Source organism: Corythoichthys intestinalis, chromosome 19, assembly GCF_030265065.1.
Source record: "Corythoichthys intestinalis isolate RoL2023-P3 chromosome 19, ASM3026506v1, whole genome shotgun sequence".
Classification (NCBI taxonomy): Eukaryota; Metazoa; Chordata; class Actinopteri; order Syngnathiformes; family Syngnathidae; genus Corythoichthys; species Corythoichthys intestinalis.
The window spans coordinates 25,235,330-25,258,395 of record NC_080413.1 but is presented as its reverse complement, the minus strand read 5'-3'; the positions used below and the strand labels follow the sequence as shown (position 1 = coordinate 25,258,395).

The 23,066-nt window shown below is 41.3% G+C and overlaps 3 protein-coding genes across 4 annotated transcripts in view; 1 reads left to right on the top strand and 2 right to left on the bottom strand.

The window, feature by feature from the left end:
• The window catches only part of rgs6 (regulator of G protein signaling 6), a 190,019-nt gene that overhangs the window by 6,372 nt on the left and 160,581 nt on the right, over window positions 1–23,066 (top strand). Inside the window, exon 2 of one of the 2 annotated variants that reach the window (XM_057822487.1) lies at window positions 17,937–18,261. In XM_057822487.1, coding sequence (XP_057678470.1) covers window positions 18,046–18,261 — 216 coding nt within the window. In that variant the 5' untranslated portion in view covers window positions 17,937–18,045. Of the gene's footprint in view, window positions 1–17,933; window positions 18,262–23,066 lie in introns of both variants that reach the window. The other variant, XM_057822486.1, reaches the window with a different exon arrangement.
• Window positions 9,085–12,013, bottom strand: LOC130908003 (uncharacterized). Its single transcript, XM_057823583.1, has one exon. The coding sequence runs from the start codon at window positions 11,977–11,979 to the stop codon at window positions 9,085–9,087; it is 2,895 nt and encodes a 964-aa protein (XP_057679566.1). The 5' UTR covers window positions 11,980–12,013.
• LOC130908002 (uncharacterized) lies at window positions 12,265–17,781 on the bottom strand. Its single transcript, XM_057823582.1, has 2 exons — window positions 17,775–17,781; window positions 12,265–13,954 (listed from the first exon to the last, which is right to left on the bottom strand). Exons 1-2 carry the CDS (start codon window positions 17,779–17,781, stop codon window positions 12,381–12,383), a joined length of 1,581 nt encoding a protein of 526 aa, XP_057679565.1. The 3' UTR covers window positions 12,265–12,380.

Below are 23,066 nucleotides of genomic sequence, written 5' to 3'. Positions count from 1 at the left end.
CTGTTCATTTCACAATGTAAAAGTGGCCCCTCTGAGAGCAAGTACAAACTTAGCTATTAAAACAAGTGTGGTGGCTTTGTTCAAATGTCCCCTAACGTTTGTGCCGTTATCAACTTACTACTAAGATTGTCTAACACTACTTCAACATGTTTGTACTGTTAGTAATTCAGCATGAAATTATTTTTTGGGAAAAAAATATACATTATGAGTTGTGATTGATGGTTGTTCATTCTCCTGAATTGCTTCAGTTCCCACTCAGTGAAGGTGTGAATGTGAGTGTGAATGGTTGTTTGTCTCTATATATGCCTTTAGACTGACTGGCGACCAGTTGGAGATGTTGTCCACATTTCACCTGAAGACCGCTGGAATAGGCTCCAGCACCCATGACCCTGAACAGGAAAAGCTGTGTTGAAATTGAAGGAATGAATTAAATATATGAGAGTTTGACCAGAATCCCAGGAAGAGATTGTATGACCCTGGAGTTTCCAGAGTATTACAAGTGTACAATGATATAAGAATGATGAGACAGCTGCTTGCCGAGTCTGTGGCTGGTGACCTCAATTTTTCAGGAGAGAGGAACTTGCTGTGGAATGACTTTTTTATGTGGTGTAGATATCCTCAAAGTTTGTTATTTTTGTTAAACATAAAAAGACATCTGGGTCTTGCATTATAGTTGTAAAATCAAATTGTTGCATTTTAGTGCTAATACTTAATGATTTTTTGAGTGCTTCAAGAATTTTTTATAGACTCAGTAGTAGACATGTGACAATTACCGGTTTCAAGGTATACCGTGGTATGAAAAAGTCACGGTTTCAAAACCGCAAAACGTTTCCGTCATAGCGTCCCTAAGGTATTAACTATTTTTTATGTCCCAAAAATGCTGGAAGAAATCCCTCGCTTGCAGCTGCAATGCTCATTCCTCCCCAACCTGTTGTTGCTCAGTGTCACTGAATCAGCTGTGCTACACGATGGCTGAACTTTTTCCCCCCCTCTAAGAAAACAAAATCACTAGTATGGGAATACTTTGACTCCAGAAAAGATACAAACGTCAACCTTAGAGGAGGAGGACCAACCGACATGTAAAATCGACATGTTTAAGGCTAGACTTTGAATTGGCCAGTCCAGAACGTGTATGTTGTTCTTCTGAAACCATTCTGAAGTTGATTTACTTTTGTGTATTGGATCATTGTCTTGTTCCAGCATCCATCCTCTTTTAGCTTCAAATGTCTGACAGACAGCCTCAGGTTTTTCTGCAAAACATCCTGATAAACTTTTGAATTCATTCTTTCATCAATAATTGCAAATTGTCCAGGCCCTGAGGCAGCAAAACAGCCCCAAATCATGATGCTCCCTCCACCATGCTTCACGGTGGGGATGAGGTATTGATGTTGGTGAGCTGTTCCGTTTTTCCTCCACACATGACATTGTGTGTTACTCGCAAACAATTCAACTTTGGTTTCATCAGTCCACAAACAATTCAACTTTGGTTTCATCAGTCCACAAAATATTTTGCCAAAAGTTATGTGGAGTGTCCGAGTGCCTTTTTTGCGAATATTAAACGAGCAACAATTTTTTTTCCTTTAAGACAGCAGTGGCTTCCTCCGTGGAGTCCTGCCATCAACACCATTCTTGGCCATAGTTTTATATATAGTTGATGTGTGCACAGAGATATTGGACTATGCCAGTGTTTTTTGTAAGTCTTCAGCAGACAGTCTAGGGTCCTTTTTTTTTTTACCTCTCTGAGTATTCTGCGCTGAACTTTGGCGTCATCTTTAGTGGACAGCCTCTCCTTGGGAGAGAAGCAACAGTGCAAAACTCTCCCCATTTGTAGACAACTTCTCTGACTGTCAACTGATGTCGACTGATGAACATCCAGACTATTAGAGATGGTTTTGTATCCTTTCCTAGCTTTGTACAAATCAACAATCCTTAAACGCAGGTCTTCAGGAAGCTCTTTTGACTGAGTCATGATGCACATCAGACAATGCTTCTGATCAAGACATTTCTTACCAGGTGTGTGTTTTATAGTGGGCAGGGCAGTTTTAAACCATTCATCAGTGATTGGGCACACACCTGAATTAAAATGTTTGGTAAAATTGGTTTCAATCGCTCTTTAAGTACTTGTTACTTATTTTTCCCCCTTCTGTCATTGTTTGCATGCTATCCTCATTAAACTATGTGGTTTTAGTTAAAGCAGACACTGTATTTTCATCAGTGTGATTTTGACAAAGGTCAGATCACATTTGATGGTGATTTTATGCAGAAATTTGAGACATTCCAAAAGGTTCAGATACTTTTTCATACCATTGTATAATGTAAACATGAGACGAGTCATACACAAATGCTTTTCATGGAAAATATTTCAATTATTTTTGTTGTGATGGTAATAATGTTGACCTGTGGCTGTGGGTTTTACGCTCACCTAAAGGACTGCATTTTTATTTTTATTTTATTTAGAATATTTCTGTTAGCTTATAAAAATATATATTTCAAATAACATTATCCTTATGGTTTGAAACATAAAAATCCTGTTCAATTGATTTATTTTTTATTTTTATTTTTTATAATGAAACCAGATATGTCAAAGTAACACATTTCAGAGCTGTTATTACGATATCGTGAAACCGTGATATTTTTGCTTAAAGTTATCATATTGTCAGAATCTCATACTGGAACATGCCTACTCAGTAGATTATTTTCCAAAAGTCATGGCTCGCTAGCTTATATGTTTTTACATTGTCTTGTTCACAGTGCCATTTCATAATAGTACTAGGACTGCGAGTTGTACTGCACATTGAGCAGGATTATGCAAAAACTGCATCAACAATCCAATGGCAACACCCATAAATTAATTATGATGCAGTAAACAAAATGCCTACCATATACACAATTCTGGTTCACTATTCACCTTATAATAATTATGTTAACTAATTATCATGTAGTGTGGGGTTTGCTGAGAATATTTTGTCGCCACATTACAGCTGTGTGTATATAATGATGCAATGTGAAAGGTCTACTGCGAAAAATATGCAAGTACCCCGCCAGGATTGACGAGCTGTCATCACAGCGGCTGGTGAGAAATGACAAGGTTGTTCCCCAGAAACGTTCATCTCAGAATGCACTTGGACGTTATGATGGAACTGTAACCTGCATGGATGCAAATGATTAAAAAAATGATTTAATGGGCCATTTGTGTCTACACAAAGGAAAGTGGTGGAGAATTGCTATTCCACTCAACTCCCATTTCTTGTTCACTCTAAATGATTATCCTGAGTGATTATCTTGTGGTGGGATGGGTGATGAAAAGTGATTTTTCTTCACTGATTTGGATAAATGGGGCTTTTTAGATGAGACGCTAACTCTGAAACTGTGCCAGATTCATCATGGTATTCAATTTCAAATCCGCGTCGGTACTGACCTGTTCGTAAAACTCGCTTAAGTGTTGGTACTAGGCCGGTGTTCTGTCAGATTTTGCACCCCATCAGAAATTGCCACTGTGGTTCTGTGCATGTGTGTAATGTTAGAAACTGCTGCGAATGCAGCGATTTCCAAGTAAACACCGAAAGCATTCTATAAAGAAAGCAATATCTAATTGTTTTTGGTCATGGGCGCACACAAAGGAAAGTTCTCCTCAAACACATCCTACCATGTGGACTGCACACTGCTCTCTAAGGCCTGATTTATGCTTCTGCGTTCCATTGACGGTGGAGTGATGGCATAGACCAGGGGTCGGGTACCTTTTTGGCTGAGAGAGCCATGAACACCACATATTTTTAAATGTAATCCCGTGAGAGCCATACAATATGTTTAAAACTAAAAATACAAGAAAAGTGTGCATTCATGTAATTTCAACACTTTTAAAGTACAATAAGTCTCTTAATTCTTTTTATTAACATTGCTATGCTGTTGCTAATCAATGATGAGTATTTCTTACCATTAATGCGACTTCTGGTGCTGCATGGTTTTGCTGATGGCTTTGTTGTCTGGTTGATACGTGGTGGAGTTAAGCTTCATGCAGGCGATAAGAAACTTAGGATGCGTCTCCTTTCATGTTCACGAAGAACCGCCACGAATCCTGTTTTTCCACACCACGCCGGAGCACAATCAGTGCACACCGAAACAAGTTTATCCATTGGTAGATTTTTTTTCTTTAGTGGACTCAGCGAAGGACTTAAATAAATCCTCCCCTCTTGTTGTCCCTTGCATGGTCAAAACTGCAAGACTTTCCTCATGTAGTGTGTCACCGACAACATACCTTGCAATCACGCTGAACTGGGATAATTTGCTTACGCCTGTTGACTCATCCAAAGCGAGAGAAAAAAAAAAGAGCCACATTTATGTCCTTCACTTGCATTGCTTCAATTTGATTTGACATCGTGACGAGAAGATCGTGAAGAGTTCTTCCCGACAGAGGCATGCCTTTTAATTATCTTGTCTTAATCTGAAAAGTCATCAAAAAGTTCATTGGCAACATCCAGCATGAATGCTTTGGCATACTCCCCATCTGTGAATGGCTTTCAGTTTCTCACAATTGCTAAAGCGCCAGCAAAGCTAGCTGAATTCCAGTCACCTTTTTGGGTCCAAACACAAAGTTGCTGCTGACGAGCTTGCAATCTTGATAGTAGCACTTGACATACTTTCTTCATGTTGTCTCAGCTGGATATTTTGATGCAAATGTAGTACGGCGGGTGTCGAAGTGCCGCTTTATATTTGAATATTTCATGGATGCAATTTTATCATTGCATATTGGACACACCGCAGAACCTGCTCTCCACAAAGACAAATTCCACTGTCTATTCCTGCTGAAAAATACAATACTGCTAGTTTTTTTTTTCTTCTTTTTGCCATCTTTGTCAAAAGGGTTTCTAAAATTAGCTGACAACAACGTGGAAAACGAAAGTTAAAACACTAGAAGTTTACTTCCTGATCTCACGCACATGCACAATTGGCTGCTATTTTCGACAGCAAAATAAGGCGACGCCACTTGAACAGTGTCTCTGCCTCATAAGCGTTGCCAATACAGCTGATAGATAAATAGACACAACAACATATATGTTTGCTACTTTCCCACTAAAATTACTGCAAACCGGCTTTCTAGTCGCCGGTGACTGTCGCCGTTTCGCACAATGCGCAAAGGAGTATTGCAAAACTTTTTTAAAATTTTATTTTATAGGTTTTTTTGTTTAATTATTACTATTTTTTTTTAATAAATAAAGATTTGTCTGCGAGCCAGATGCAGCTGTCAAAAGAGCCATATCTGGCTCGCGAGCCATAGGTTCCCAACCCCTGGCATAGACCCTACGTCGTCATTAGGAGTGCAACGGTTTGCGGTTCAAAGCCGAACCGTACGGTTCGCCGTATACGGTTCAATACGCCTTTATGAACCGCGCCTTTTCAGTTTTGCAATTAATTTATTCCAAACGCTTGAGCTCTGTGTGCAACGTGAAGCAGCGCTGTGGAGAAATTCCCGAGCGAACGGAGCAGTGGAGAGACCGAATTTTGAGGAAGCACTGGCTTCTTTCAAATCTGCGGTGTGGCAACATTTCGGTTTCCCCGTGGACTACAATGCAGTGGGAGAGAAAATAGGTGGGAGAGAAAATATTGAAGAAAAAAAAAAAAAGCAATTTGCCAGAATTGCTCAGCGCTTGTTCCCTATGCTAATGGCAACACTTATAACATGACTCCGGCACCTCAGCCGGCATTACCCACAGATATCACTTTCTCAGAGCAGGACAACCCCGGAGATGACACCAGTGAAAATAGACGGCGGGCTAAATTTATTTGCAGTGCTTGACCCGCGTTACATTGTTCCCTCGCGGACATATTTCTCCAACAACGTATTCCCTGACATTTATGAAACAGCATGCAAAGCCATCGAAGATGACTTCGCTAAAGCACATAGTTTCGCCGTGACCAATGATAGTTGGACGTCCCGTGCTACAGAGTGTTACTACCTAACTGTGACGGGCCACTATAATTCATACCTGTCAAATTGTACGGTCTTGGCGTAGTGCGCACTGATTTTTAAATGTGTACGCCATACGTTACGTTCAAATTCTGTACGTTTTTCGTGCATTACGTTTTTTTTCCTCCGTTCGTTAATACGTTGGTTGAATGACGCGAGAAAAGTCAGAGGCACGGCGAGGGAAGAGTATTTGTTGTGACACTGTAGCAAACACGATGCTAGGCTAGGTGGCTCAAATATTTCCTGACTGTAGCCGACACCCTACAACCTACGCCTAGATATCTCATGCATATAGAATTACATGCGAAATGACAGACTCGGTAGCGTTAGTAAACAGCCGCCATTTTGGAGCAGTAAGCTTCTCAGAAAGGCTCTGTTGTAGTGAACCTTCCTAGTGAACCTAGTGAAGTGACTTTTTATCTAAAATACTCCTAAACCAGCAAAATCTTGACTTGAGTCTATCTTTAAATGATGAAACAGTTTTAAAGTTTTCACATGTCAAAAGTAGACAGAAGGGAACTAATGCAAAAACGGGAGCAATTATATCAACTTTAACGGTTGATTCAGAACAGTAAATGACCTCCAAACAGAGCAAAGGTTACTGTTTTTTATTTATTTTTTTATTTACTCATTTATTTTTATTTTTATTTTATTTTTTAAAAAAAACCATGTTAACCACCAGTTAATTTGCCAACTTTTTTACTACTGTGTGTGTATTTCAGGAGTCAATCACTAAACTAGCCAAAGAGCTAAGAGGCATTTTAACAGTCGAACATGTTTACATTTTAAGTGTTTATTTCATTTTCTTAAAAGCAAAATAAAGGCAGTTAAAAAAAAAAAAATGCAAAAAGCTCGGTTTGCGAAACCGTGATCCCAAAACCGAGGTCCAAACCGAACCGTGGGCTAACTGAACCGTTGCACCCCCAGTCGTCATGGCGCTTTCGAAGTTCTGCGTCAAGGGAACACGTTGCTCTGTAATTCCCTGCCAAGCCACGAGAGGGGTGTGGCTTTTGTCGCTTCTTTTCAAATTCCTTTAGTTTTCCTCCGGTCATAGAGAGTAATGGCAACAGAGATGGAATGCCTGTATTTGGAGGTGCAATGAATCAATATTGAACAACAAATGTTGTTAATCTAAATGTTGAGGCGGAGGCGAAGCAGAAGATGTTTGCAGAAGTGTTCGAAGAATTTTGGGAGGCGCGTGTCAGGCTACGGCGTATGGTCCAAATCTGTGTCTGCGTTAACGACGTAGGTCCGCTGTCGCTGCGACGCAGAAGCATAAATCAGCCCTAAATGTTAACGTCTTTCCCGTGCTGTTAACATTTATTTATGCCGTATTCATGAAGCACATATTTGTTGATGATGTAACATGTTTATTTAGCACCTTTTGATAATATTGAGAGTCCAACTGAATGTAAAAAAATGCTATTGGCTGCCATAAAAGGTCCCGGAGCAAAGGCTCCCATATTTGCTAAAATAAAGCAGCCGTGACAGGCAGCTTGGGTTGCCAGGTTTGATAGGTTTCCGATCTTAAGGTCTGTTTTACATAGTGTATTTTTAGCATATTGCTTTGTCGGTAACATTTTATAACAATAATTCATTTAATGGCTTATCTAACATCTGTTTATATATTAATTAACATGAGTTAATGCATTAGTTAATGCATTTTAAAGACTATAACTAATGTCTAAGTAACATTATAATAATTAATTGCTTAATTAACATTTATTAATATATTAATTAACATGCGGTAACATATTAGTTAATGCATTTCAAGACGATAACTAATTTTTAAGTAACATTACAATAATTAATTGCTTATGTAACATTTATTAATATATTAATTAACATGAGTTAATGCATTAGTTAATGCATAACAGTAACTAATAGTTTGGTAAAATTAATTTTTTTAAAAAATAGGCCTATATAGGGTTAGGTTAGGGTTTAGGGTTAGGATTTGTTAACTTAAGCATTTATAATCTTAGTTAAGGGACATATGTGCTACACTTTACAAAAAGGGTCCAAAAAGCATTCAGTAATGGTTAATAAAGGTTAAGAGGGGGAGGGGGGGAACTTAAGCATTTATAATTATTTCACGTGAGACCCCCCACCCCACCCCCCTTTAACCTTTATTCCGTAATTTCCTGAATATAAGGCGCACCCGTGTATAATGCGCACCCCAAATTTACTTGTAAAATCTATGGAAAATTATTGTACCCATTTATAACGCGCACCCTAACTTTAGCACCATTAAAGAGAAGAATACAAGAAAACAGAGCTCGTGTACAGATACAGAAATGTCATTTTACTGACTGGTGAAACACAGCACAAGCATAGCACATTGGTAGTTCAAAACATTACCATAAACAGTTAATATTTACGGTAATAATATGATTTGACAACTTCTCCAACTTACCAGAATCTAGGAGAAAACAAAACAGATGTGACTTTTCTTTTAAAGGCTGCTGTATAACTTGCTCGTTTCATCATGATGAATAAATGTTTCTTCCATGGATTGATACAGTAAAATGAAAGTGAAAACGTAAGTTGGAAATCTGTGAGAACTCATCGCTGTCAACACGACAGTAACAATAGGAACTATTGTTATTTGGGTTTGAGTTTCTCGTGGGACAGATACAGTTGACGGACACACACAGGATGTCAGTGTTGTTATGTTTGTTATGGTCCGAGTTACGGAGCTGCAGTAAACGTTGACTCAAATGAGTTCAAGAAACTAAATTCTTTGCTTTATGAAGAGTGAAAAAAGCAGAATTTAACACAGACGAAATCATTCGGCCGATCAGAGTGAAGTATTACCGAAACAAAATGGTGACGTCACGTACTGTAATAGTCGGCAACGGGTCGCCGCACAAGTTTCTTCAACACAACGTGGCCATGTCAATAAAAAAAAAACATCGGTTTATATACTGTATATATGTAATATATAATACTGTATATTTCTGTCTCCATCCATGTACCCGTTTATAATGCGCACCATGATTTTACAAGTAGATTTTGGGGAAAAAAAGTGCGCGTTATATTTGGGAAATTACGGTAACCATTACTGACTACTTGAAAGATACATCTCCTGGATGCACTGGGACACATCATCAGTGATGTATCTAGGATTCATTGAGTGTTTCGGGTCTCGCAACATCAGACACCCTCGTCCTAGTGACCCAGCCGGGGTGGATCAAGTCCCGGCTTGTGTCCCAGTAGCAACCCAGGAGGAGTCCTGTTGTTATCTTTGGACGTGCACGGGGTCTCTCTCCAGCTTTGATGAAGGAGATGGCCTTCTTTGGAGCATGATGGTGTTTGCTAGAGCTGATGGCGGTGGCTATACTCTCGGCAACTGCTTTCAGTACCTGGTCGTGGCGCCAGCGGTAGCGACCATCAGCCAGGGACTTTGGGCAGCTGCTGAGGAGATGTTCCAGGGAGCCTCTCCCGGAGCAAAGGGAGCAGGAGGGTGTCTCGCTCTTCCCCCACACATGGAGGTTTGCTGGGCTGGGGAGGGAATCGTAGACTGCCGCTACGAGGAACAGGACACGGTGGAGGTCTGCCTGCATGATGTTCGACCAGGTGACTTTGCGCTGCAAAGTGCCCTCCCATCTTGTCCATGCTCCCTGTTGCCGGAGTCCCAATGCCCTGCCCACTCGCTCTTCCTCCAGGCCTGCACGGACCTCCTCCTGGAGTAGATGTTGTCTTTCCTTGCCCCGAGCCTGGCTGACCTGGGTCTTTGGGATGTAGCCCAATCCAGCTCTCCCTGTTGCCACAGTCCCAACCAGTGCCTTTTGCCTAAGGCGTGACTCAGCCACCTCCACTGCCTTTTCTGCCTTCCACTTCCTTCCTGTCCTCACTTCAATGCCGGCTGATGACACCTTGCCGTCCCTGGATTCTCTGTACTGTAGGGCTTCTCTTGTGCGTGCCACCTTGAATTCTTCAGTGAGCCCACTGAAGGGCAGCTGCAGGTTGTTGCTAGTCCCGTACAGGGCAGCGCTGTTGAGGCTGCGAGGAAGACCCAGCCATTTCCGCAGAAAGCTGCTGATCTTCCTTTCAAAGGATTCCACCGTCGTTACTGGGACTGCATAGACGAGGAGAGGCCACAGGATTCTGGGAAGGATGGAGTGCTGGTAGATCCAGGCTTTGAATCTGCCAGGCAGGCCAGACTTGTCCACCTTGCCGAGCCAACCACCAAGCTCTTCAGTAGACCTCCGGATAGCAGCAGAGTCCTTCAGGCTGGAGTCAAAGAGCTTTCCCAGGCTCTTGACTGGTTGCTCCGTTATCGATGGAATCACGGTTCCTGAGATTGAGAACCGGAATTTATCGACCACCTTCCCCCTTTTCAGAACCATGGACCTTGACTTTGCAGGTTTGAAGCTCATCCTGGCCCATCCGATGAGTCTCTCCAATCCCTGCAAGATCCACCTGCTACCTGGGACTGACGTTGTTGTAATGGTCAGATCGTCCATGTAGGCTCTTATGGGGGGCTGTCGAACACCTGATCTGGACAGAGGCCCTCTGCATTCCACTTCAGCAGCCTTTACCACCATATTCATCGCCAGTGCAAAAAGAACAACGGAGATGGTACATCCTGTTATTATTCCTTTCTCAAGGCGATGCCAGTCTGATGTTACTGACCCAGAAGTGACCCTGATCCTGAAATTACCGTAATAATCCAGGATCAAGTCCTTGATCTTGCTGGGAACATGGTGGAGGTGCAGCGCAAGCTCAACTAGCTTGTGTGGGATGGACCCGTAGGCGTTGGTCAGGTCCAACCATAGCACAGAAAGGTCGCCTCTGTTCTCGTGGGCTTCTCTGATGAGCTGTGTCACTACACCGTTGTGCTCTAGACAGCCAGGGACTCCGGGGATCCCACCCTTCTGCACTGAAGTGTTGATGTAGTTGTTCTTGAGGAGAAACTCGGTCAGTCTTCGGGAGATGATGCTGAAAAACACCTTCCCTTCCACACTCAGTAGTGAGATGACCCGAAACTGGTTGATGTTTTTCGAGCCCTCCTCCTTGGGAATCCAAACTCCCTCTGCACACCTCCACTGGTCAGCCACTCTCCCCCTTCGCCAGATCACCTTCAAGGCCCTCCACAGCAGCCGAAGGAGCTTGGGACAGCGCTTGTAGACACGGTAAGGTACACCACTGGGGCCCGGGGAAGATGCCGAGCGGGCTGCCTTGATGACCTCTTCAACCTCCTTCAGACTCGGCTCTGTCAACTGGAACTCTGCCGTTGGTGGGGCAGGGCTGATGAGTGCTCTGTTGGGGCCTAGCTCTTGTCCCCTCAGTGGATCGCTTATGGTGTTCTCGAGAAAACGATTCACTTCCTCTTTAGTGCACTCAAGCCGGCCACTGCGCTTGTCCCCGAGCAGCTGTTTCGCAAAACGGAAGGGGTTGGCGATGAAGGCTGCTCGCTTCCTAGCCCTCTCTCTTCCGCGCCTCCTGTGCCATTCTGCTCTGCGGAGGGTTGTCAGCTTCTTCCGCAGGATGTTACGCAGCTCTTCTAGTGGTGGCTTGTCCTTCTCAGCAGCTATCTTGAACTGTTTCTTCAGGGTTCGAAGCTCCTGGCGCAGTTGGTGGATCTTGGTGGCCCTGCGGTTCATGGTGTAGGGGGTGGCCTCAGTGTTGCCCTTCTCCATCCGTCCAAATCTTTCGGAGCCATAGCTGACGATGATGGTGCTCATTGCTTGGAGTCTGCAGTCGACGTCTCCTTTGGCTGTGGCTTGGATGATGGTGGATACGTCCTCATCAAACTGCAGCCACTCGCTCCGTCTGCTTGCTGGGGGCCACTTAATCCGCTGCTGTGGAACTACTCTGCTGGGGTTGGGAGACTCTGGTACGTGGAGGGACTGGGATCTGTGGAGTGTCTCCTGTCCGGGCTCCTCCTGCGTCTCACCAGGTCGAGGACCTGTGCGTTGCACCTCGCTCTCCCGCTCCAAACATTTCATTCTGGCCTGATGGATCTTTAGGCCACGTTGGTTTTTACACAGCTTGCCGCAGATACATGCCATACTCGTCGTCAGTTCGTTTGCGCGGGTCGTTAACCTTAGGTCCGTCCAATTGGAGATCTCATCCTCCCCCCCTCTCGGGATCTCCTGGGGGTATCTCTCTATAGGGCTTTCCGTAGCTTTTTTGGGTTCTTTCTCACGAAAGATACAGGCTGGGGTGCTAACCCATACTGTCCCGGGCGCCGTCTTTCCGAGCTGCCAACTGTCTCTCCAGTAGTCGACCAAACTGTTCTTGGTTGCCACCTAGTCTTTCCTAGGAGTCACTGGCTTCGCCAGAGAATACTTGAAAGATACATCTCCTGGATGCACTGGGACACATCATCAGTGATGTATCTAGGATTCATTGAGTGTTTCGGGTCTCGCAACATCAGACACCCTCGTCCTAGTGACCCAGCCGGGGTGGATCAAGTCCCGGCTTGTGTCCCAGTAGCAACCCACGGATCTGCCCTCTTCAACCACAACCACCTTGTGGCTTTCTCTGCAGCTTCACTTGCAGACTGAATGGCCCTTTTCTTGGCCACCCCTGTGATTCCCAGCCGGTCAAGGACTTTACAGAGGGAGCGTCCTGCGAAGCCTCGACAGCCGACTTCTATGGGCTCATAGAAAGTCCTCCAGCCCCTTCCCCTGCACTCCTCCACTAGTTCCTGATACTTGGCCCGTTTCCTCTCGTTGGCCTCCTCAATCCGCTCCTCCCAGGGCACGGTAAGTTCCAGCATGATCAGGTGTTTTGAAGCCTCTGAGAGGATGATCATGTCTGGCCGAAGCGATGTTTTTGCTATCTGCTGGGGGAACCTCAGCTGTTTTCCCAGGTCAACGTGGAGCTTCCAGTCAGGGGCTGTGTGGAGGAGTCCTGTTGTTATCTTTGGACGTGCACGGGGTCTCTCTCCAGCTTTGATGAAGGAGATGGCCTTCTTTGGAGCATGATGGTGTTTGCTAGAGCTGATGGCGGTGGCTATACTCTCGGCAACTGCTTTCAGTACCTGGTCGTGGCGCCAGCGGTAGCGACCATCAGCCAGGGACTTTGGGCAGCTGCTGAGGAGATGTTCCAGGGAGCCTCTCCCGGAGCAAAGGGAGCAGGAGGGTGTCTCGCTCTTCCCCCACACATGGAGGTTTGCTGGGCTGGGGAGGGAATCGTAGACTGCCGCTACGAGGAACCGGACACGGTGGAGGTCTGCCTGCATGATGTTCGACCAGGTGACTTTGCGCTGCAAAGTGCCCTCCCATCTTGTCCATGCTCCCTGTTGCCGGAGTCCCAATGCCCTGCCCACTCGCTCTTCCTCCAGGCCTGCACGGACCTCCTCCTGGAGTAGATGTTGTCTTTCCTTGCCCCGAGCCTGGCTGACCTGGGTCTTTGGGATGTAGCCCAATCCAGCTCTCCCTGTTGCCACAGTCCCAACCAGTGCCTTTTGCCTAAGGCGTGACTCAGCCACCTCCACTGCCTTTTCTGCCTTCCACTTCCTTCCTGTCCTCACTTCAATGCCGGCTGATGACACCTTGCCGTCCCTGGATTCTCTGTACTGTAGGGCTTCTCTTGTGCGTGCCACCTTGAATTCTTCAGTGAGCCCACTGAAGGGCAGCTGCAGGTTGTTGCTAGTCCCGTACAGGGCAGCGCTGTTGAGGCTGCGAGGAAGACCCAGCCATTTCCGCAGAAAGCTGCTGATCTTCCTTTCAAAGGATTCCACCGTCGTTACTGGGACTGCATAGACGAGGAGAGGCCACAGGATTCTGGGAAGGATGGAGTGCTGGTAGATCCAGGCTTTGAATCTGCCAGGCAGGCCAGACTTGTCCACCTTGCCGAGCCAACCACCAAGCTCTTCAGTAGACCTCCGGATAGCAGCAGAGTCCTTCAGGCTGGAGTCAAAGAGCTTTCCCAGGCTCTTGACTGGTTGCTCCGTTATCGATGGAATCACGGTTCCTGAGATTGAGAACCGGAATTTATCGACCACCTTCCCCCTTTTCAGAACGGCTTTTTGGACGCCTTATTAAAGTGTAGCACATATGTTTCTTAACCCTATATAGGCCTTTTTTTTTTTTTTTTTTTAATTTTACGAAACCAGTACTGTCTGGTTATGCATTAACTAATGCATTAGCTAATGCATTAACTCATGTTAATTAATATATTAATAACATTAACATTAGTTATTATCTAAAAATGCATTAATGAATGTTAATTAAGGGACCCTTATTGTAAAGTGTTACCGCCTTATCTGCAGTTTTGTCAGAAGGCTGTAATTCTGAACTCATGAACAAAGTTGTGAACGCCGCTCACAATCGCTAGAATGATCACGTTTACAGTAACGTTCATGAGACAGAAATGTCATGCGTTCAACATTCGTCCAAAATATCCACGTGTTCATCAGCTATCGTTCATTAACACTGCATATCACTAGTACTAGGTTCAAATTGCTTACCTTAGCTATCACTGTTTACTCTTTCCAAATTGTTTTGACTTAGCAGGCAATCATAGCGCAACTTGCAATAAACGTCTTCTCTGAAATGCTAAATGTTTCCTAATCAGCACTTGTATTTGGATTGTTAACCCACACGAGAAGATGTAGAATAAAAGATATCCCCCAAAATGAAATGGCTAAGCACACATGGAGTAACACAAATGCATAAATGCAAAATGGGACACTGTCAGTTTGCAGCAACTAAACAGAACAGTTCATTATTTTCTTAACAATACAGTGCATGCCTACTATGTTAATGATGCGTTGTACAGTTTCCTCCTGTCTCACAGTCATCTTTTTATTGAACGACAAAAAGTTTCCTGCATTTTTGACCGTACAGCTCATTATTTTTTCCAATTTTGTGATTACAATGGAGCACCTCCCAGAATCAATGTGGACTAACAAGATGTAGATTTACCACAACACAAAATGTGAGAGGTCAAATCTCAGAGCATCCTACTGGATCAATATGTCCAATAGAGAATCTAGCTATTACATTAGTTGCTGCTTGTTATTTTTAACAAATGGATGACTGAACAGTTTAAAAAAACAACTGAAGTTTAAAATCAATGTCTCATTTCATGTTAATTGTCATTACATTGTTTGATTTTTTTTATGGTTTAACATGATTATGTTAAACCTGATTAACACCTGGGCGTATTTTGTCGGAATTTGCGTGCCTTTGATTTGGCCTTTATATTTCAAAGAAAAAAATGTTCACAACAGCCTGGTTGGGTCCCTTTTTTCAGGACACCATAACCTTCATTTCCAAACAGTTGTTTTCTTGACTGACCAATGATTATCAACATTTTGGACCCCAAAATACAAAAAAATCCCAAAGGTTTGTCTAAATTTGTAATATTAATGTCCAATTGACAACCTGACATGCTCGATGAACCGTTTTGAAGTTTGATAATATTTGTTCAACTTGTTAGGATAAACATTCAACAGAAAAAAATAAGACTGAATAGTTTTATATTTGATAATATGACAGAAACTGCATGGTATGGTCATAGGCGCGTTTGGCCTTTACACATAGTATGGTCAAAACGGGTTATATACAGTAGACCAACAGTGCAAAATAGTGGGAAAATTTATATATTCATATATATATCATCTAACACAAAAAGGGTTAGGAGAATTTCTCTTTGTGTAGTTAGGTATTGCACCCATCACTTCATAAAAACACACAATCAAGTTAAAATCAAGCTTCTTGAACACACACAAAAATCCGGCGGAAAACACTCAGGTGACTTGAAGTTCCGCTCTCAGACTCCCAGTTTGGCCAAATTTCAAAACTGTCCTAAAATGCGTGTGTACATCATTGGAAAAGCTTAAAATCTCAACTTTCTGAGGGAAGAAAAATTTTAAAGAGCAGGGCATTTTTCAAAATAAATAAATCAATAAATAAACCCCTAAACAGTAACTCGAGGTGAGAGCATGAGGGCATCATTAAAGACACCATGATTTTAAAGAGATATTATCGTGTAATTACCTTGTTTTGATCCAAAAACTCCATGGAGCATATCTCACCGAGTGTCAAGACACAGCTTTGAATGGCCACATCCGGACTTTTAGGGGATTTTATGGGTGAAACACGGTAATATAACAAGGGTCGCAATGCAGAAATCGCAAGAAAAGACTGTTTTTCAAATATTTACCCTTTTAAATGTTTTTTTTCAATTTTTCTTTGTCTTTCTTTTCTTTATGACCTATTTAAAGACAGTTTTTTAAAATTGTGATGTAATTTGTTTCAAAGTATAAATAAAAGTAAAATAATTTTAAAATGTTGTGTTTTTTTTCTAAAACTAAAAATTATACATCAATTAATGATTCTAAGCTAAAAATAGACATTTTGAATAATAAATATAATTACTTACCTGCTTTTTATGGCTGGGTTGAAATAAAAGCAGTTGCGCGGTATCTGTAAACGAGGGTCTCTAGGGTAAAACAGACAAATTAAAAATAGTTTTGGGGCTTCATGTGCCATTGTAACATATTTATGTCACACTGCTGTTGCCATAGTGTGCACTTTCTGTTGGTGTGGTATTACAGTATAAAAGGAATCTCTGTGATGTATCGGTGGCACACTGAATTAAGAAGTGTTGTTCCATTCAAGTCTCGGCCTGTCATGTACTTAGATTAAGGAAGTACATAAAAGCCATGAAACTGCTATGGCAGCATATAGACATATTGTCCTATCAAACAAAACAGTTATTTTGGCTTAAAATACAGCAGTTTATCTTAAAGAGGGGTGCAGGAGCAGAAACTGCTTTTTCAGCCTTGTCTGTGTTTTCCGCCATATACAAATTAAAAATATTGATCGTGGGAGAGGGGACAAATATAACATTGAAAAGTCTTTTCAAAAATATTGACAATAAACAAGTTCAGTTCAACTTTTTCAGGCATGCCACTCAGTTTCCACTTGAAAAAGACACAGGGCTTCATCATACACTACGTCACAGAGCACACTCTTCTGCAGTTTGTGCACTGCTTTCAGCCTGTCTCTCTTCTCGCTCGCCGACTCATTCGAAGAAAATAACGACAAATCTGGCACATCCTCTTCTTTGAGTTGATGAAATAATGCATTAGCTTGCGCTAAATTTAGTTTTTGATTCATTCGCACGTTTCAAATTCGCTCGCTCAATCCAACCGGCCGTCGCTCACTACCTCACCTTCCTCTCCATAGGTGGTGCCTCGCTCGGCAATTTATTAAAATTGTTCACATTATGTCCGTCCTTCATTACTTCACAATGGCTCCTGGGATATGTAGTTTTTCATGGTGCTTTCAGTTTTGAAAAAGAACAAGAAATGATGGATATATGGACATAAACACATGGTCCATGGAGCGTTTTATGTTTATTTATGAGGGGAATAAAACTTTAAAACGCCAATGACATTATCTCCCGTTTTACTTGGTCGATTTACTTCAAGTAAAAATGGGGGTGGAGCTCAACTTTCAAATGACAGCAACTAGTGGCACGTGGGTGACGTATTTATAGTGTGACGAGGCTTCAAAGACGATATTAGTTAAACATGTCGCCGCAGCCCGCCAAAACATGCGGTGTTAAAGGGTTAAAGTAACGGGGACAAGAAGAATAACAAAGTACTGGAGTTGTCAAAGTGCTGTCAAATACTAAATATAAAAAAGAGAAAGTAAAGAGGAAGTTACAACCTGCTTGGAGCAAGGTTGTTTGAGCTCAAAGAAAAGCCCTTTTGCTGAAGCATTTTAATTCAATCTGTTCGTTCAGCTTTTTCCTGAGTTTATTTCACTGTTAAAACAAACAGCTACACTTTCTTTGTGTTAAGAATTTCTGTGTCTGTGGCCTTATCCCTGCTCTGGTTTACCTCTCATGTTGTAACAACTGTTTAGAAAAAAAGCCAATAGCTATAAAAAGTTCTATTCAAACATAGAACATGGGTTGATCATTTTTTTTCCCTAGCCCGTAAAATGCTTCACACATAAAAAGAGTGGTGTGTGATGTATCCGTTTTGCTTCTCCTTTAGCAGAAGCTGAAGCCTGATGGAGGGACATTAAGGACAAGGACAAGAGTGTGACACTGTTAAAGAAGACAGGGTAACTTAACACAAGCAGGGAAGACTGACAGGTATTGAGGAGATGGCTGAGGCACCAATACAGCAAGACACACAAGAAGAAGAAGAGCAGCAAACAGAGGAGCAATTGAGCTCCTCTGGATCTACTGACGCTGATGAAGATGTTGAAGACTTGAAAGAGGACATTCAGGCGCCCCCGAGTAGACCCCTGCTGTCCATGAGGTCCTTGAGCATCGTGGACCCTGATGACGATTCGCCAAACATGATTGTCTACAGAAAAGTAAGACAATCTACACTGATTTTCTTTGTGATGATTTATTGCTGACATGCTCATGGCACACATATACAGTAGGAGAGACTCATCACTTGTCTCTTGTGCTGTTTCCTACAAAATGCGAGGAGAAAACAGCAGTTGCCAACCTATCACAGAATTTAATATTTCACTGTCAGGCTACTCTAACAAGGATTTTGGCACCAGTGAGTGCAAATATTTAAATCCCATAAGCAGTTTTCATCTTTTTCCATCTCCATATGTTTTCTTCCATACAAAAAGGAAATGAAATGGCGTGCAATTCTGACTGTAAGCAGTAAACAAACATAAAAACCCGATTGGTTGAAAATCTGTGATACAGCAGGGTATAAATGATTGAAAAAGATAATGTGCAGTAGCTGATAAATGGTAATGATAAATTGTCTTGACTTGCTGTGGAAAATGAATCTTCATGGATGTACCTTTGGTTTGAAACGGTGCTATCAGTGCACTATTGACATATTGTTGCAATAAAGTTGGATTATAGACCAAGCCAACATCGGTATCGCTCCATGGCTATCTGATGGATGTCCATGGTGCTGCTCTTATCAGCTTCCTGTGGGAAATATCTGGTTGCTCCAGCAGCTCTGCGTTCTGCTAGCTTAGTTTGCTTGTTTTGCCGAGCGAGGCTTGACCCCTGATAACAGTCGTCCAGAATAACTATGGTGTTGGTGAGGACCGAAACAATTGGGTAGCTTAGGTTTTATATACTGAAAAGTACTGAAGCATATTGTTGTCACAACAGAAAAAAACATTGGTGTTTTTTTTTTTTTGGTAATAGTTTTCATGTTTTATTGATTTCATGATTTTCTCACTGGAAAGTTTTACATTTTAAACTCATAGTTTTCACTTTTGAGTACAAATGTATGAAGTTCAACATTTTAATATGATATGCTTCATACAGCATTATCACTCTTAACCAAACAATATACGATCACAGAATAAAACCATCACAGCATGTTCACACGTCATGTTAAAATGCGAGAAGTTTAACATTTTAACCTGATAAGTTTCAAGTTAATACTAACTGTAACATTATACTTTTCAACCCTATTGCAATAAAACCTTTTTTTCCCTTCTTTTTCCTATCCTTTTTTCTTTTTTTTAAACGTCATCTCAAGAGATTTTTTTGGGCTTTGAACTTGAATAATCCCTACAGAATATTCTGCCATTCAAAGTCACTAGTCTTCTTATTTTTTCAACTACCTGATCCACTGGGAACATTTGGCGGGTTAGAGCAGAACAAGCATAACCATACTGCTCAAGACAAAAAAAAAAAAGGTATGAGAAAAATGTCACGAAAAAAAATATGATATTAGTGCAATCCTAGTAAAGTGTTCAATATGTTAAATGTGTTTGCCCTTTTTAAAATGAGCAGTAGTATGCTCCAGTAGGCTGTGAAGAAGAGCATGCAAGCTTAGTGCATAGCTTCCAAGTTTCAAGACAATCGGTTCACCAATAATGAGGGACTTCAAAGTTAGTGTCCACAAGAACACAAAGAACAACAACAGCTTGAGTGGCGACTTGACAGGCCTTTGATGTAGAAAAAAGTGTAATGGTAAACACAGCACACAAAAGCTGCTTTCGGACTGTAATAATCTGAGTATATACAGTTCCTATAACTATAGACAAGTTTCCTGAGCAAAAAATGGGCGCCGCCATCTTTGACATTTTCTGCTACGGACTTCCGGTTTAGATAGAACACCATGAATTGCGGTTAAAGTAGACAAAAGTTTTAATTTGCCAAATCAAACCAGAGAAACCCACGGAATCTTCAAAAATGGATTCAGCACGACGTAGATTAGACTGCGGGACTTTCTGTGCTGTGCTTGGTTGTGTGAACTCCTGGAAGCGCATATATATACACGTATGCTTGGAAGTGGAATGTTTTGAACAGCGTCCAGCTTCAAAGTGCCAGTGTGTATATACCTCGCCATAAGCCTCAAATCAAAACCAGCAGCAGATTAAGGTTAAGGGGTGGGAACTTAAGCATTTATAACTTCTTAGTTAAGGGATACGTGTGCTACACTTTACAATAAGGGTCCAAAAAACATTCAGTAATGGTTAATTAAGGTTAAGTAATACTTATGAGGTACGTTCACGTGAAATAATACCATACGGTTAGGCTATAATATATAACATATATAACACATTACTTAACATTAATTCACATAAACATTAGTGCATTAATAAATAGTTATTTATGTTTATTGGTACTAGTAAGCGATTGTTATTTTAAAATGAGAATTATTGCGCTGTGAGTCCTTGGGTGCTGCTAACCTAACTTTAAGTATGGTATTATTTCACGTGAATGTACCTCATAAGTATTACTTAACCTTAATTAACCATTACTGAATGTTTTTTGGACCCTTATTGTAAAGTGTAGCACATGTGTCCCTTAACTAAGAAATTATAAATGCTATGTTAACAAACCCTATCCCTAAACCCTAACCTTATATAGGCCTCTCTATATATTTTTAATTTTACCAAACCATTTCTTACTGTCTGGTTATGCATTAACTAATGCATTAGCTAATGCATTAACTCATGTTAATTAATATATTAATAAATGTTGGATAAGCAATTATATTAATTATTGTAATGTTACTTAAACGTTAGGTATTGTCTAAAAATGCATTAACTAATATTAATTAAGGGACCCTTATTGTAAAGTGTTACCATATTTTTAAAAATATGTTTAATGTCTGCATGTGTGTGCCTTTTGGAGCAAAAGAAAAATGACATTGCTTGGAGTGGGCGGGTATGTTGTCTTCTGGGCTTAGGAGGTTGTTGGTGTCAAGGGAGTACATCATTGGCTGTCGCTTTTAAATCTGCACTCTCCCCTAGGGCCTGGCATGAATACTACATCGTTTTCATGCGGAATTGCGACGTCGTTCGAATGGAAATCGAACCATATAAATGCACACAATATATTTTTCCTATACTCGGTGCGTCACCATGTTAATGGCCCCTAAGTCGGTGTTTACTAAAAATGTTGTAAAATAAAATTATATATTTATTAGGGCTGTCAAAATTATCGTGTTAACACGCGGTATTTAATTTTTTAAATTGATCACGTTAAAATATTTGACGCAATTAACGCACGTCCCACTCAGACAGTGTTCTGCCTTTTGGTAAGTTTTACAGCAAGGCTTTTTGTGCTGTCTAACAGCGAACTCTTGCGGTCGCTTTGCGACATGGTTTGTTGCTTTCTTGCCAGTTCAATATGGCTGCACGACGTCTCGGGCTGACGCCTACGTTGTAATGTTGTGCTTATATGATCCTTGGACAAGATTTTTCCGTAAGTATGGTTGTTGTAAAGAATGTACATATTATGTTAGTAAGCGAAATGTTATATTTTTTTGTATGAGACGCTTTTTGTTTATGTTTAGTGAACCTGTATAGCGTGCTAAGCTAACGTTGTTGCTAATGCAATGCTTGTATACTTTTTTTTTTGTAGTTTTACGACGGTCTGAAGAGGACAATGGTTTGAGGCCATTTTATTAATAAATCAGATGAAAAAGGAAGAAGTCTGATTATTAAGGCGTCGTTCACTAGCTGTCTAGCTTTGGAAAAAGTAGACGCTTCGGAGTTAGGACAGCATAGACAGATTTAAATGACAGTAGAGTGAAATGCCCACTACAGTCCTTATGTACCGTATGTTGAATGTATATATCCATCTTGTGTCTTATCTTTCCATTCCAACAATTTATTTTACAGAATATATATATATAATTTACAGAAAAATATGGCATACTTTATAGATGGTTTGAATTGCGGTTAATTGCGAATAATTACGATTAATTAATTTTTAAGCTGTAATTAACTCGATTAAAATTTTTAATCGCTTGACAGCCCTAATATATATATATATATATATATTCCAAAAATAAAGAAATAAATAAAGGTTTCCAACTATTTCAAATGAACACTGACAGACGAGGACATATTTTAGCGTCTACAAGGACAACGCCAACTTGGTGATAATACACACTCAACAGGCAAACAGTACATTATTTTAAATGAATTATACCCCCTTGGACTCAACGATCTGTATGTAAAAAAAGTTGTCCGATAGTTTAAGAGGACACTCACCCTTAGCATTAGCCTAAATTTTGTAGAGAAGTTGATTACTGTGAGCTAAAGCCTCATTAATTCGACAACAAAGTATATATGAAATGCAGCAGTGATTAACTTGAGCAAATGTATAATAAACCAAATAATTATCTCAACAATTGCAACGCTCTGGGTGCCAATCATAATAGTAGACAATCACTCGAGTCTCCTCGCGTGCATACGCCCCAAGCAATTTGCCCTGCCAAGAACCGCCATAGGTTCCTATAGTGCGAAAGCGGCTAATACAGTATGTAGAATGATACCTTCACTGCCATTAAGGAAGCTAAATTATATGTTATTATACAGATTTTCACACAAGTGAAGGGCCAGATTATTATTGCAATTATTGCATCTCGCTTTAGATTTCAACAAGTACTGTACTTTGAAATTACAGTTGAATTAGTGCTGCATCACGATACAAAAGCGTTCCACCAATTTCATTTTCAACACATGGAGAGCATTTTTTTTTATGTCTGACTGACCGCCTACATCAGGGGTTCCCAACCTATTCCACTAAGGCACACTGTGGGTGCAGGATTTCATTCTTACCAAACAAGATGACAACACTTTTTCCCCAATCTGGTGTTTTACAAGTGCAATCAGTTGATTGCAGTCAGGTGTGGCTTGTTTTAGCAGAAGCCTCATTGGTTCAACTGTCT